At 36.9% G+C, this 17,028-nt stretch overlaps 2 protein-coding genes across 2 annotated transcripts; one reads left to right on the forward strand and one right to left on the reverse strand.

Moving 5' to 3' along the window:
* Positions 347 to 7,498, forward strand: LOC109717805 (uncharacterized membrane protein YuiD-like). The gene is made up of 6 exons (XM_020243729.1): positions 347 to 433; positions 497 to 669; positions 2,135 to 2,291; positions 3,960 to 4,010; positions 6,471 to 6,563; positions 7,163 to 7,498. Exons 2-6 carry the CDS (start codon positions 518 to 520, stop codon positions 7,220 to 7,222), a joined length of 513 nt encoding a protein of 170 aa, XP_020099318.1. The 5' UTR covers positions 347 to 433; positions 497 to 517; the 3' UTR covers positions 7,223 to 7,498.
* LOC109717500 lies at positions 14,536 to 15,578 on the reverse strand. Its single transcript, XM_020243325.1, has one exon. It carries the CDS (start codon positions 15,490 to 15,492, stop codon positions 14,854 to 14,856), a length of 639 nt encoding a protein of 212 aa, XP_020098914.1. The 5' UTR covers positions 15,493 to 15,578; the 3' UTR covers positions 14,536 to 14,853.

A 17,028-nucleotide genomic window follows, 5' to 3' on the forward strand; every position in this document is an offset into this window, starting at 1 on the left:
CTCGCTTTTTTAAAAAGCTTTTTTTTTTTAGATTTCATGAAAAAATAGTATTTTTATTGTTCAAAAAGAAATTGGAAAACATAAACAATAGTTTTTCGTAAAATCTACAAAACATTTTTTTTTTTTTTTTTATAAAAAACTACTTTTTCTTAGAACAAAATGGCCAAAAAAAATTAGATAAAAAGTTTTTCATAATAAACCAGTGATACACCCGGTTCAGCCAAAAAGAAGACAAACTATTTCCTCGATGCTCCTAGTCCACCACGTCATTCGTAGACCGATTCTGCGATGGTCATTTGATTGTGGTGGGTGTTGGTGGGTCCCACCGCACTCCTTCTTTGCACGACCCCCAGAGGGAGGAGAAAGAATCCAATTTAGGAGAGAGAGAGAGAGAGAGAGAGAGGAGAGAGAGCGGAGGAGGGATCTAGAGAGAGAGAGAGAGAGAGAGAGAGAGAGAGAGAGNGAGAGAGAGAGAGAGAGGGGTGGGGGAGAAGGGGAGAGAGAGAGAGGGAGGGAGATGAACGAGGTGTTGACCGCGGCGGAGGCGTCGCCGTCGAGGCCGTCGTCGTCGTCGTCTCCGGCGCCGGCGACCATCGCCGGAAACCTCCCCCTCGTCTCCGCCGTGCTCGCCTTCTCCGCCGCCCAGTTCCTCAAGCTCTTCACCACCTGGTGCGCCCTCTCTCTCTCTCTCTCTCTCTCTCTCTCTCTCTCTCTCTCTCATCATATTGATGCGCCCGGTGTGCTGATTTAATTCGTTGGGGATTATGTAGTTTTGTTGATGCCTAGTTGATTATGAGATTGTGTTCGATAGTGAGATTGGGAGTCTTCTTGATAGCCATTTGTTTTTCAAAATCTTGATGCTAACCCTAGTTGATTACCTTCTGTGTTGAGACATTTTTGTGGGGATTATTGCTGTTATGGTAGTGCCTAAACCCTAACTCTCTCTCTCTCTCTCTCTCTCTAATTGCTTGTGAAATTGTGGGAATGCTTAGATTCAGGGCATTTTTGATAGCAGTTTTTAATTTTTTTTCTTTTTCCCCTTTGCGTTGAGACATTTTGTCGGGATTATGTAGTTATCGAGACTTAAGACCTAATGAAAGGAGAAAGAGGGCGCAATTGCACTTATCGGCACACGAATTGAGGGTGAATGAGGTTGAAATTTGTCATCTTTGCCCAATAGGAATGATCTATTATGTAAAGAAGGAAAATAGGTGATCATAACCCTAATTCTTTCCCCTTTATGTTGAACATTTCATGGAGATTGTGTAGTTATGAATGTCTAGGCCCAAATTAATTGAAAATGATTGCGTTTGGAGTTATGAGCATGCAAATGGGAGGTTGATGAACTCGAGAGTTCCGTTTTAACTCAAGAGGAATGTTATATAAAGCAGGAAAAGTGGTTTTCTTGATGTTGATTGTTAACCCTGATTCTTTCCCCTTTGGTGTTGAGACATTTTCATGGTGGTTAAGTAGTCATGAGTGCATAAACCATAATGGAAGGTAAAGAGGGGCCCAATTGTTTTTATAAACATGCAAATGATGAAAAAATTTAAAGAATAAATTTCGTCGATAGAAATAATTTAAATCAAAATAATCAATAGTTGATTTGGTGTAATCAAAGGAAGATAATTGAGGGGTCCATGATCCCTTTATGTTTTACCTAAAATTTACCTTAATTTTCTGTTTCCTTTCATATAATTCTTAATCTCATCTTCCTTTGTTTTTTTCTTTTCTGTGGGAGGTTTTCTATTTTTTTGCTTTTTGTGTTTAGACATTCTATGACATGTTGACACTGGCTAATCTAGTATATTACCATCTCTGCTGGGAGAAAATATCGCTATAACCCCTCCAGCTCCTGTTAAGACTTTGTGGTTGACTCACATGCAGTCACATACAAACCATCAAGCGATGAATCTGTTTTGACTAGCCTCGTATCTGACACAACATATGGCTTCGGAAAGGCCCCTTTCTCTAGTTGTCTGCTATCTATTATTTTGAAGAAACCACCTTAATATACGTGAAAATGCTTGGAGAAAATTTCTACTTTCTAAACTTTTAGACGTATATATTAGGTCATTAACACTAATGTTGGAACTATTGTTAAGCTTTGGCGTGTACATTCCTAGACATGCAGGTTTAAGGAGAAGAGGTGGGATTCAAGGAGGTTGCTCGGGTCAGGTGGAATGCCTTCCTCGCATTCTGCGACCGTCACAGCTCTTGCTGTAGCTATTGGCCTACAAGAAGGGATTGGTTGTTCTTCATTTGCCCTGGCTACAATTTTAGCTGCTATTGTATGTACTTCTCTACTAGTTCCCATTTATGCTTATGTTAAGCACGGAATTTATTGTTTGTTTTGTCTCCTTGCTTGTTAGGTTTTTCAATTTTTAGATATAAACTATTTATGTGATAATTAGCAGGCAAGATCTCTTGTTAGTTTCGTTGCTATCTGAGCATTTATACTTTACTCTTTTGGTATGCTAATTCTTTCTAACGTAATTTAGATAAGAGCTATATAAAATATGACAAATGTACAACTTTTTTTTTTTTTGAGAGAAAGGTAGCATGCTACCTGCTTTGTTTATTTCAACAAATGTACAACGTTGACGTACTGCTTTTCAGAGAATAAGAATCAATGTAAAGAGAAACAATGATATGAAACTAGTAGGATATACAATCTAGTTCTTGGAATTATGTTTTGTTCATTTTAGTCGTTTTAAAGGTTACAGTGCCATATAAACAAAAGGATAAGGCTGAGCTATAGTGTACAACAAATGGAAAAATAGAAGGATGTACTTGGCATAATAGAAGAGCATGGTATGTGTTATAATTGCACAATTGCAAGATATGCTGTTAGATATGATTTTAGTAGTTACTAGGAGTTTATGTCAGACATTGATTTGGGAAGATGACTAGAAGCTACAAAATGGGAAATGGATTGCATGAGTTCCAACCAACTTTGAACTCTCTTCAACCCACCAATATATATGGGACGGGCAGGGAGATCTCATCTGTATTAAGTGTCACATTGACTATTTTTAGTGTGGGATCGAGTTTTGGGATGACACTAGATGAAGTGTCCCTAATCTTTTAGGGGGGAAGTTTAATTTCAGATACAAATTGAATCTTATCGAGGATTGAATGGGGTTCAAATTATTGAAATGGTAGATAGGAGTGTAGGGACAATGGAAGAAAATACTCCAACTGACCGTAATTAGATTGATAAAGAAGAAAGTTTAGCTTCTTTTAGTAGTAAATATTGTAGAATTGTAATAGGAACAGATGTGGGAAAGAAGATGGCATACAAGTGGAAGAAGCAAAGGAGACGACTTAGTTGGATAACCAATAGTGTAAGTGATGATTTCATTTAGATTAATTGGATAACCAATAGTATAAGTGATGAGTTCATCTAGATTAACTTTTACAGTGCATTTTTTCATCTTTTATGCAGAAACTTTCTAATATAAGTTCAAAACAATTTTCCTAATTCTATAGGGTTCTAATTCAACCTAGTAACATACTTTACCCCAATTTTTGACCATATGTTATGATGAGAGCTTCTCATCAACACTTAGTATATTTTCATGTTAATAGTTTGTGTTCAGCATTATAATCACTAAGATTTAATTCTGAAAATACAAGAAATTTCAATTTTGCCGTGTAAATGATATGTGGTCACATGTGGTCCAATATGCATCCAATATGCGGTGGTTTACACATTGGGCCACCTAATCAATATGCATTATGGTCCACTGACATCACTGCATATACTCCCACATATATGACAGCCTAGACGATATTTTAGAGCACAAGTAACTGTCTAATGATGTGATGTTCTATCTTTCCTTTGATGTGGATTGTGGTCTAAACTTCAGAACTGCATGCAGTATTTCTCTTTTTGGTCCTGCTGTTACAGATTCTTTAGTTAGCTTTTCAAGTTTAGCTATCTTAATATTTTACAGGTAATGTATGATGCATCTGGTATTAGGTTGCATGCTGGCCGCCAAGCTGAGGTAAGCTTTTCTAGCGCTTTCAGATATAGTTTGCCTGTTTGTAACTAGCTCTCTAGAAATATGATTTTACATGTTCTGAAACTAGTTGTACTTTTCAGCATGAGCATGGTATAAAATGTGAACCATGCTTCTACATTTCCTTAAATTTATGGAAGAAAAGAGTCATCATTATGAGCAATTGATTTTCGTTTGATAAGATGCACAAGTTATTCTAATACATGGTTCATATGAATGGGTTTTTTGGTCTAGGATATCGGCTAATACTGTACTCTGATTTAAAAAATATTTTAGAAATTTGTCATTACCTTATCAGGAGTCCAGCCTTTGTGCAGGACTTTTGCTTTGGCCCTCAGAGAGGGACTTGTCTTATTCTTCAAAGAGATTATAGATCTCAATTGAGGTTCTGGTTGAAGAGATAAACGAAATAGCTTTACTGGAGCTGTAATTTATTTCTCCTCACATCGAGATTCTGAATCATTTCTTTGATGTATGAAGTAGAAAAGCTATAAGATTTATAGCATGAAATAGAACGCAAGAAACAAATGAAAAGAAAAGAGAGATGAGAAGAAAATGGAGATAGAGATCAGCTATCTAGGTGCTAGGGTGATTGAGACAACTGCACAAGTACTTTTCTGATTGCTCCAAAACCCCATCGCCTGCATCCCCTCCGCCCTCCAAAACAACCAGAAAAAAAAAAAGAAAAGAAAAAAAGAAGCATTTTTTGAATGCCCAACCAAATTTTGTCTCCCTACTGAGAATATATCTTAATCTTTGTTCAGCTGTGAGCACAAATGCTTCTTCTGAGATACATCATATTGACTCTAGAGTTCAATGGCTTGAATTCGTGAGTTAAAAGATCACAGTTCTTAGCTGCTGTGTTGGATGGCTGTTAAAAAATGTTTCAGCATTTTAACATTTATTTTAGGTTTCTGTTGATGCATGCATTTGTTACAGTTAATGATGATACATTAAGCAACTAATCACCGTGATACCGAAGTATGATACTATGTCTTGGTTTTAGGGCAAGGTTTTCAATCTAGAATCAAATAATAGTCCTCAAAATGCGACAAATCATACCTTCTGTGCAAGGATTAAAGTGTCGTGACACGGAGGCGTGTTGCTGCTTTCCTGGCATGGTAGGGCATAGGCACGCTTCCGTGCCGACATGTGGCATACTTGCATGCCGATGGATACGCATGATCTCCTAATGGCATGTTTTGGTATGAATTTATTTTAATTTTTTTGGTTCCAAGAAGTTCTTATAATATTATTTTGAAAGGTTTAGTCAAGAAATTATGAATATTTGCTATATATAGCTTATTATACTCACCAATTAATATACCGGTAAGCTTTTTTATATGTAAAGTACAATTATACCTAATAGAGAATAGAAATTAAAATACAATAATAAAATTCACAAGTATAATTGCAAGATTGATCCATATTAATTCGACGAGGGACAGCATGATAATTAGATTAACTATAATAGAACCGCATTTCAATAACTCCTTTCATTTGAATTTTTAAAAATATGTATTAAACATTTAGAGAAACTTATTTTTTGTATCAATATTTTTTTTAAAAAAATTGTTAAATCTATCCATAAAAATTTAGAAATAAATTATATAAATTAAATAAATTTGAGTATTAATTGATTTACTTTAGCCTTTAATTTTATCAGTATTTTTAATCTTCTAATTGAAAAATAGAATTTTATATTAGATGCGTTTAGAAATTTGATTATCGAGTTCGATTTTGTGCGTCTGGTGCGACGAAAGCTTTGTGGTGCGATAATTTAAAAAAACAATTTGATTATCTAGTAGATCTATTTTCAACTTTTTATAAACTATAGATTAAAAGTTGCGTAATTTTATATTTCTTCAAATGATAAGCTTTACAAATCAGAAATATTCAAAATATATAAACAAAAATTTAAATTATAATTTTTTTGACTTACCTAATAAGTAGACCTTCGATTTGCAATTTCTTTATCTCTTCTTTAAGTGACGAAAAAAGTAAAAAAAGGAGTAAAAAATAGGCGGAAAAAATTGAGGAAGTAAAAAAAACAGTGCAAAAAGCAAAGAAAAGGTGCAAAAAGAAAAAAAAGAAAAAAAATTCTGCACGATACAGTGCCGTGGTACCCCTGTGGGCATCGTGCTGTACCGTGCTCCCATACGTGCTGGCCCATGCCGTACGGTACGGAACGGCACTTAATACCTTGCTTCTGTGTGAGTAGTTCTTATCTTGCTTCTCCATGTTGTTTTTCTGCTGTCGCCAGGTTTGTAAAAGCTCTGCCCAACTAGAAAGAATACAGATGGCAGTTTGGATCTGCCATTATATATGGTCCTGCTGCTATAGTTTTAGTTATGAAATCATGCCATCTTATTCTGTTATGGGATGATATTTCTTACCAAACTTGGTTCATTTCATTTTATATTGGCAAACCAATTTTTGTTGCAGCTGCTGAATCAAATAGTATGCGAGTTGCCTCGGGAGCACCCTTTGTCTACTATTAGGCCTTTGCGTGAACTTCTTGGGCACACCCCACTTCAGGTTGGTTGCAGATTGATCCTACTTCTCATTGCAAGTTATTTGCACAAATTACTGAGCTCTTATGTAGTCATTAATCTTCATCGCATGTTAAGACCAACTTTATTGTCTTGAATTTTATTAATTACTCAAGGTAAGCATGAGAGATAATAAATGCATCAATGCATCATTTTAACAAGAAGCTGTTGATCAAACGTGCATAATGCTTTAGTTGTTAAAAGATGTTCCTTTTATGATTATATCACTGTCACAGTTTCGCTTCAGTTTTCCTGCTTCATACAAAATCTCTGCAATTCTTTTTATCTAATATTGTGGTACGACTTGCATTTGTTGTGCGAAAGGAACTACTACAGCTTGTGTCGTCGGATTGTTTGCATTTCTGACTATCTTCATTCTTTATTATCTTTTCTATTCACACCATCAAGGGGTTTTAAGAATTAAAAATCATTACTGCTGCTTCCAGCTACTTAAACTACAGTTTCACAACAGCTCCGGCTGAGCTAAGTAGGGTTGCAGTATACCTTTTCTTTTTAACTTTGCGGAACTATTGGTGATTGAGTATCAAGTTTGGGAATATACCACTTATTTATGTTCTCATGCAGGTATGTGCTGGTGCTGTTCTCGGTGCTGTTGTGTCCTACCTGATGCGAAATTCTGTGTAAGTAAGGAATTCAGCTTCTGTTTATTCACTATCAGAGAGATAAGTTTGACTGATGTTGTTGTACTTGATAAATGTTTACTATATCAATATTTCACTCATTAAACAAATGTCGAACTCGGGAAAATTGAGTACATATATTTAGACATAATGATATTTATTTATAGCTGTGTATTGTGTAAGTGCTTATAGTTGTGCGATTGGTTTTTTTGAGGTAGAGAGTCTGAAGGTGTGTAATAGGACATGCATATGCAGTTTTTTTTTTTTTTTTTTTTTTTTTTTTTTTTTTTTTTTTTTTCTGGAACTTCCTCNTTTTTTTTTTTTTTTTTTTTTTTTTTTTTCTTTTTCTGGAACTTGCTCGTATATGTTAATTTGATACGAAAACCCTTGTCAATGTTTGTTTGTAATTGAGCCATATTTTACGGAAAACAGCATAATGTCAATGCTGAGAGAACAAGCCAAAAACCATCAACCATAATTTACTACAAATGCTGTGAAAATTTACATTGAAAATGGTTTCACTCGATTTTATGAGGGCATAGAAACCTAGTTAGTTGCTTTTTTCTGCTGTTTCTTAGATTTGCAGTATCTGTTTAGTACTTCTTTACAAGATATGTGACGAGATGTATGATGTTTAACATAGTGCTATGAGTTTTTACGATGAAACCGAATAGCTTTGATTTAGAACTAATGATATTTTTTGTGTATATACATTTTGTCTGCCGCGAACGAACCGGCCCCGCCGTAGGTTGTTTTTAGGGCGAGTGGTCATTCATGGTAGAGGTTAAATTTGTTTATGTTTTATTTTTAAATCAGAATTATAGGTTCATGGCTTCCAACAGATTTAAGAATCTGCTGTTAATTATCCCACACTTTTGGTGTTAAGGAACTCTCGATTAAGAGACCAAATATAAATGCTGATAATAAAAGAGATAAAACAGGCAAATAAAATTTTATTAATATGATCTGCTGTGTACATGGCTTAAGCAGGGGCATACCCCCACTGTATATGAATATTTTAATTTAGTCAATCGGTGGTCGATTGAAGTTTTGATGACATGGCGGTCGGGTTCACCTTGGTTGTATATTCCAAGGTGGAGATGTGACTAGATCTCAAGTATATGCATTGAGGTGGGTCGAACTAGATCCTAAATATATGTGTTAAGACCTAGTCGATATTAAACTCTGTATTATAGTCTAATTGGCTCTAAGTATATGTCTTAGAGTCCGATTATATTCACATTGGTTGTATATTTCAGGGTGGAGATGTGACCAGACCTCAAGTATATGTATTGAGGTGGGTCGAATTTGATATTATCCGAGAGTGGCTAATTCCTAGTGTATGTATCAGGATTAGTCGAGTTTTCACTCTAGTTATATGTGCTAGAATGAAGATCTGACTAAGCTCTAAGTATATGTATTAGAGCTCGATCGGGTAAGGATTTCACTCTAGGTATATGTGCTAGAGCAAAAGGCTGGCTAGACCCTAAGTATATGGGTTAGAACTAGTCGAGCATGATTTGACTTCCACTCTAGGTATATGTGCTAGAGCAAAAGACTGATTAGACCCTAAGTATATGTGTTAGGGTTAGTCGAGCATGGCTTGACTTCCACTCTAGGTATATGTGCTAGAGCAAAAGACTGACTAGACCCTAAGTATATGGGTTAGGGTTAGTCGATCATGATTTGACTTCCACTCTAGGTATATGTGCTAGAGCAGAAGGCTGACTAGACCCTAAGTATATGTGTTAGGGTTAGTCGGATGAACTCTAAGTATATATGTTAGAGTTCGAATAAACTTGATATCATTTGATTGAATTCTAAGTATATGACTTAGAACTTTGTCGATTTGGAGATATTTTGCCTTAGTTATATGTGCTAAGGCGATTGACTTAGCCCTAAGTATATGTATTAGGAGTAGTCGATATTTAATTTTCACTCTAGGTATATATGCTAGAGTAGAAAAGGTTCATGATGAACTTGGATATTGGCTCATGAGATTTGAGTATTGGCTCACGAGATTTGGTTCATGAATTTGGATATAGTTCATGAATTTGGCGTATGGACTCGGTTCATGAACTTGGATATGGTTCATGAGTTTGGTGTATGGATTTGGTTCATGAACTTTGATATGGTTCATGGGTTTGGTGTATGGATTTGGTTCATGAACTTGGATATGGTTCATGGGTTTGATGTATGGATTTGGTTCATGAACTTGGATATGGTTCATGGATTTGGTGTATGGATTTGGTTCATGAAATTGGATATGGTTCATGGATTTGGTGTATGGATTTGGTTCATGGTTCAAGGAATTTGGGTTTAGTTTAACGACTTTTCGGTCGTTTGAAATTTGGGTTTAGTTTAACGACTTTTCGGTCGTTTGAAATTTGGGTTTAGTTTAGCGACTTTTCGGTCGTTTGAATGTGAGTTGTTTAGTTTGACGACTTTACGGTCGGTTGGATTTGGTTGTTTTGGGTTTATTCGTGGACTTTGGGTTTTGGTTTGGCTCGAATTTTTTGTATTTGATTAGGGATGAACCGTCTTAGGTTTTCATTTGGTTTACCCCTTTCAGGTTTGGTTTGGGCTGAACCTTTATGCTTTGGTTCGGGACCCATCAAGACTTGGTTTGGGTTGAACTGTTATGCTTGGGTTCGGGACCCATCAAGACTTGGTTTGAGTTGAATCGTTATGCTTTGGTTCGATTCGAGTCAGATCCTTCATGGTTCGATTCGAGTCGGGTCCTTCATGGTTTGGTTTGAATCGGATTCTTCATGGATTGGTTCGGGTCGGACCCACCTTGGTTCGAGTCGGACCCTGATCGGATTGAACCGAATTCAACTAGAGTCGGTTCAAGTCGGATCCTTTACGATTTGGTTCGGACAGAATCTGGTTCCGTTCAGTTCGGATTGGATCCACTTTGGTTCAAGTCGAATCCTTTATGATTCAGTTCAGACGGGATCCGGTTCGGTTCAAGTCGAATCCCTTATGATTTTGTTCAGATGGGATTCGGTTCCGTTCAGGTCGAATCCCTTATGATTTGGTTCAGACAGAATCCGGTTTTGTTCAGTTTGGATCGGATTCACTTCGGTTTAAGTCAAATTCTTTGTGGTTCGGTCTGAATCGAATCCACTTCGGATCAAGTTGAGTCCATTTGGTTCGGTTTGGATTGGATCCGCTTCAGTTCTAGTCGAATCCTTCCTGGTTCGGTTCAAGTCGGATCAATTTCGGTTCAAGTTGAATGCTTTATGGTTTGGTTCGAATCGGCTCTACTTCAGTTCGAGTCGAATGCTTCCTGGTTCGGTTCGGATGGAATCCACTTCGGTTCAAGTTGACTCTTTCCCGGTTCGGTTCAACTTGGATCCTTTCCGGCTCGGTTCGGATCGGATCCACTTAGGTTCGAGTCGGATCGGATTCGCTTCGGTTCAAGTTCAAGTCAAATCCATTATGATTTGGTTCAGACGAGATTCGGTTCGGTTCAGCTTGGATCGGATCCGCTTCGGTTTAAGTCGAATCCATTATGATTTGGTTCAGACGGGATCCGGTTCGGTTCAGCTTGGATCGGATCCGCTTCGGTTTAAGTCGAACCCATTATGATTTGGTTCAGACGGGATCCGGTTCGGTTCAGCTTGGATCGGATCCGCTTCGGTTTAAGTCAAATCCCTTGTGGTTTGATTCGGATCGGACCCATTTTAGTTCGGGTTGGATCCTTCATGGTTTGGTTCAAGTCAAACTAGCTTGTAGTTTGATTTGGTTCGGTTAATGTCTTTAATGGTTCAAGTAGACTTATTGATTAGACTTGATCGGCTTATCATCCGATTTGATTTGTCATTATGGTTTGGTTGACTCGGGTCAAGCCTATTACGAAGACGGCGACCCGGTTTAATTAAATCGAACTCGTGTCAAGCCTATCACGAAGACGGCGACCCGGTTTAATTGAATCGAATTCGGGTCAAGCCTATCACGAAGACGGCGACCCGATTTAATTAGTCGAATTCGGGTCAAGCCTATCACGAAGACGGCGAACCGGTTTAATTAACCGAACTCGGGTCAAGCCTATCACGAAGACGGCAACCCGGTTTAATTAACCGAACCCGGGTCAAGCCTATCACGAAGACGGCGACCCGATTTAATAAACCGAACCCGGGTCGAGCCTATCACGAAGACGGCGACCCGGTTTAATTAACCGAACTCGGGTCGAGCCTATCACGAAGACGGCGACCCGGTTTAATTAACCGAACTCGGGTCAAGCCTATCACGAAGACGGCGATCCGGTTTATTTGAACCGAACTCAGGTCAAGCCTATCACGAAGACGGTGACCCGGTTTAATTAACCGGACTCAGGTCAAGCCTATCACGAAGACGGCGACCCGGCTCAATTAATCGGACTCGGGTCAAGCCTATCACGAAGACGGCGACCCGGTTTATGTCAAATTGGATCTAGCCTATCACGAAGACGGCGATCCAAATATTTATTTTATTATCTTATTTTATTTTATTATCATTTTTTTTAGAGATTTGAGCGTGTCGAGCCTATCACGAAGACGGCCGCACAATCAAATCGGTTGGAGGTTCGTCGTCGCGTCATTCGCACGCTCGTGTAAATCTTTCGTCGATGTTGAGGAGACGGACGTTTAGTGAATACGTGCGTACGATATAGTAACGATCCAATGCCGGATTTGATCGGGTCAAGCTATCATGAAGACGGTCGTGTTGATCAAACCAACAAATAAATCGTGACTATACGTTTGCACGTATACACCAATCGGCCGTCGTCGGAGAAGAAGAAGAAAGAGGAGGTCATGAGGCCTCCTCGCACACCGTTGTCGTCGTCGAAGTCGTCACAGCCGCCGTTGTCGAAGTCGTCGTCGTCGTCGCGCAGCCGCAAAATGAAAGAGACGACTTTCTTTCTTTGTTCTTTTGTGTACGGCCCTCCAAGAGATTTTTTTTTCAATCTCATGGTCCAATTTATAGTGGTTTTTGGACCACTTCATTTTAGAAAATAATTCAAAAATTTTGAAAATAAGGCAACAATATATTTTTATTTCTTTTCCTTTTAATAGTTAGTCATTTAAGGCAACCATTAATCACCTCAATTTCCTTCCATCTATATTCTCAATTTGAATTTCAAATTTTAAAATTTTTTGATCCCAACAAGATCCTTTAACATCTTGTAGATGCCTATAGAAGGTTTCGTATTCGTAGTTTGAATCTTATGTTGGATTTAGATCTTCGCTAACGATGATTGCTAGGAGCGTCGTCTGTTGGCTTAAATGGGTCAATATTCTGCCATGTGGCGGGAGATCATGTTGGACCGAGTCATGTTCGAAATGGCGTGAGACTGGGTGGGTCGAGTCATATTCGAAGTGGCGTGAGGTTGGTTGGACCGAGTCACAATCGAGACCTGTGGACGCTGTGTCTGTACACTTTAAGTGAATTGGTTGTATATTTCTAATAATTCGAGCTTTTGGAATTAATGGTTAGCGCCAACGATCCGACATCATCAACTACCTTCTTCTTGTAAACTCATTTATGGAGTCTGTAAAAGGTCCTTATAAGGAGTTTGGATCCTCTGCGTCTACTATGAGTTTGAATTTCAATAGTCGAATCAACTTTTTCAGAAACTAAACATTTATATGGGGGATAAACCCAACTATATTGGCGTTAACATCATTAACAGGTAACTATCCAATTGGTCTTAATTAAGAGACACTTTCAACTGGGAAGAGCAATAAAAAGAGTCTTTTTCATGAGCTCACGTAACAGTTTAGTACGACTATGTATAATGCGTCGAAGTTTATGTTGGTAAATTTTGCACGGGAATATTCAGTAGAAAATCCTGAAGAATTGTGTGCACGAATACTAAAGCAAGCAGGAAACTTCGAAGAATTGGGTGCACGGATACTAAAGCAAGTGTATGCGTAGCGTAAGAATCTAAAACACATTTCTTATTACAAGAGCATTAAAGATGTCCTTTTCATATGTTCCCTCCCATGGAGTATAGTACGATTATGTACAATACATCTAATTAGTTGATGTTGATAAATTTTGCGTGGGAATATTCAGTAGGAAACTTTGAAGAATTGGGTGCCCGGATACTAAAGCAAAGTATACGAGTTCCGTTAGAGCATTAAAGATATGTCCTTTTCATGTGTTCCCTACCATGCATGAAGTATAATACGAATACGTTATCTAAGTTTATGTTGAAAAATTTTACATGGGAATATTCAGTAGGAAACTTAGAAGACTAATTGGGTGCACGAATACTAAAGCAAGTATATAAGTTGCGTAAGAATTTGAAACACAATTTCGATGAAATAGTATTATTGGTGATGCATATACTCTGTGGAGTTTTCTCGCGAGGGCATATTCTAATGCTCATAAATTTTTCTAAACCATATATGTTGTAGACATGAAAGATGATTAATTATGAACATATATATATATATATTTTATCTTGTGTGCACGAACAGTGCAGTTGCTAAAATTTGATTACATATATAACACCTAAAGCTTCTAGAGAAATCCATTTTACAAAGACGATAGGAAAATATTCTTCAAGTAACGAGAAATATCATGTGAAATTATGACTATATTAATTTTCTATCAGTTTAAACTCTTAGACATAGTGAATATATTATGGGGGCGTTTGGTTTTATATATTATATTTCGGATGATAAGTTTATTACTAACTTATCAAGCTATTTGGATTGAGAGGGTTATTAAGAACTAGTATATTTTTATTAACGGACAATTAATGATTTCTATCAAGTATGAAAATAAGAATATCTCATAACCCATAATAATCTAATATATCCTATCATGGAGAAATCTCTATTGATTTTACTATATTTCGTTAGCTAACATATTTTACAACTGCTCAACTTGAGTTGAAGGATTTGAATATTTTTAGTAGAAAATATGTAGGATTATAGAAATATTACAAACTGTTAGCCAAACGGGTCTTTAGTGTTATATTCAAAATCCATTCTTCAAGCTCATTTGTTTTAATTATTTCAATGAAGTAAGTACTTCCATTTTGCTTGAAGGATCAACTCTATATTATGTAGAGCAGATATGAAAGGCCACACAAGATTGAAATATTCAAGTGTTTGTATAGTGTTACTCAAAAGATCAAATTAAATAGCAAATGTTTTAACTAAAAGCGTAGAATTGGTTCTGATACAATGTTATCTAAAATAGCGATTTATTAGACAACTATTCAGAAGTTATCTTTACACTGAGCTTCATGTAATGTATTTGCAACCTAGCTTACATTGAGCTAGAAACACACTATTACTTTACTTAAATTGGCTTTCCTTATTGCATAATACCAATATACTCTTTTATTTCAAGTCATGAGGTACATACATATGAAAGTTGCATGTCATGCATCATGATGTAGATAGAACCCTTGAAAGAAAAATAAAAATTAAATGAAGGAAACAATGAGAGTTGCCATCATAAAAATATTTTTTTGGCTCCTCCCTCACCTCCACTAATGCTGACCCAACCAATGAATACTGCAAATTACATATATATATATATATATATGAGTGACCTAGTTCTATCTATGTAGTTACTAACATATAAATATATGACATTGCATACATAGGACTACTCAAGAAGAAACCCTAGTTAAAAAGCTCTGTGATACAGATCCTGGAGCTTCTTCCATGAATCCTCCCTCTGCATCTTCAGCTGCTTGTAGAAGTCCCCGATGAACGTCTCGGCTTTCGCAAAAAGCTCTTGCTTCTCCGCCTCCAAATCCTTCCACTCCTCTTCTTCCTCTTCCTTCTCCGCCTCACCATCCTCCGGTTCGAACGAGCTGATAAAGAAGAGGCTCGGTCTCGAGGGGCACCTCTTGAGCCCATCCACCCTCTTCCCAACCTTCTCCTTCGCTACGGGCTTCATAGACACGATACTGCTCGTTTGCGTACTGGCTTTGTCTGCACCTGCCTTTATACAGTTAGATACGAAATTCTCAATCTTTGAAATATGCGTTGAAGCAGTCGAATCGCTCCTCGTATTATGAGGACTACTACAACTAGTCCCCAAGTTTATAGGAGTAGGGGCGGCGGTTGGTTTCTTCTCATTGCAGGGACCAGAGGCCGCTCTGAGGACGCCTGCCTCGACCCCCAGAGCGACGATGAGGATGTTAAGGATGAAGTAGAGGTATGAAGGCCTTAGAGAGGAGGAGATGAAGGGGGTGAGGAGGAGTAAGAGGAGGAGCAAGGCCACTTTGGCTAGTTGAGAGAAGGGTGGGAGCTTCTCCATAACTATATGAGGAACTTAACTATAGGAGGGGTGTGGTAAGAATAGTATAGGAACTTAACTATAGGAGGGGTGTGGTAAGAATAGTGGAGGGCCCTAGCCATGTATATATAGAGTTGGAATGTAGAATAATATATTCTACTTTTTGTGGGTTTTAGATAAGGTCATACTCCTACTAGGATTGGATGTTGGAGAAATTTTTGCCTGCACCTGGTGTGTAAGTACATATTTCATACACCACACTGCTATATTCTTTAGGATAAAGATCTCAATATAAAAATCTATCTCCTTTGATTTGTTTTGTAACATTCCAAATCCTTACATATAAAAAAGGGGCAATTACTTATATATTCCTGAAAAATTTCCGACTTTCTGATTTACCCCTCTTAGAAGGCTAATATTGAAAATACCTTTTTTACGTTCTAATCTATTTCTAATATACTACTAGAGTTAAACTGTTAATGAACTCTATTATCTCTATAAAATTATTATTTTGCTCTTTCAAATATATCCTTCTACTATCATTGACTTTTCTTATTTGCCCTTAAGTTAGGGGCACAAAAAATATTTTGCTTTTTGGTCTTTTTAAATATACTCTTCTACCATCACCAATATTTCTTATTTGCCCTTAAGTTAAGGACAAAAGTGATATTTTAATTTTTTTTTAACTGTAGTAGATATTTAACTCACGTTTAACCCAAATTACCTTATCGGGTGGTAACTGCAGCAGTATTTTGGAATAACGGAGGAACGTATCAGGGGTATATTAGAAAGAAAACAAGTAGAGGTAAATGAGATGTTTCCGAAGTTTCGAGAGGTATATAGGCAATTATCCATATAAAAAATTATAAATTTTGGATTTTGATTTCTTATGAATCCAACAATGATACATTCTCTACCGGTAATAATTGGGACTATTTGATACCGAGTTCATTAGTTCTCATGATATTCAATTTTTTTGCAAGTAAGTAATTTAAATGTTATAAATCATATCTATTGTCTTATGTTTTGATTTAACATTATTAATCATCACAGTATAATACTGTAGTGGATATATTGTACTTATACAACTGGTGCAGAGAGTGATTTCTCCGTAAATTAGGGCTTTTCTTGGTCGGCAATATTGCATGTTACCTCTACATCCAAAAGTGCATTTAGAGCTTACATCCTCTCTATGGGACTATGTATCTTTAATGCTGGTCTCATAATACATTCCTTTTTCAATACTAAAAATCCAAGAATTTTTAGATCCCTTGGATTGAGGGCTATAAATCATGCATACACCCTATTTTAAGGTATACAAGAAGCTTTTTTTTTTTTTTTTAATAATAAAAATTCATTAAAGTGTCAAATTTTTTTGAATAGGTTGGATATAAAATTTATACTCAATTTTGGGTGGCGCATACTCCAGCATTTCTCTTGCACTAATTATATCTGTACATCCATAATATATGCGTAAACTGTACATACTAACTTTTTTTTTATATCCAGCATTCAAAAACTTTAGACCCTCACATCCCAGACTGTAAGATGTATACC

This window comes from Ananas comosus, linkage group 11 (assembly GCF_001540865.1).
Source record: "Ananas comosus cultivar F153 linkage group 11, ASM154086v1, whole genome shotgun sequence".
NCBI classification, from domain to species: Eukaryota; Viridiplantae; Streptophyta; class Magnoliopsida; order Poales; family Bromeliaceae; genus Ananas; species Ananas comosus.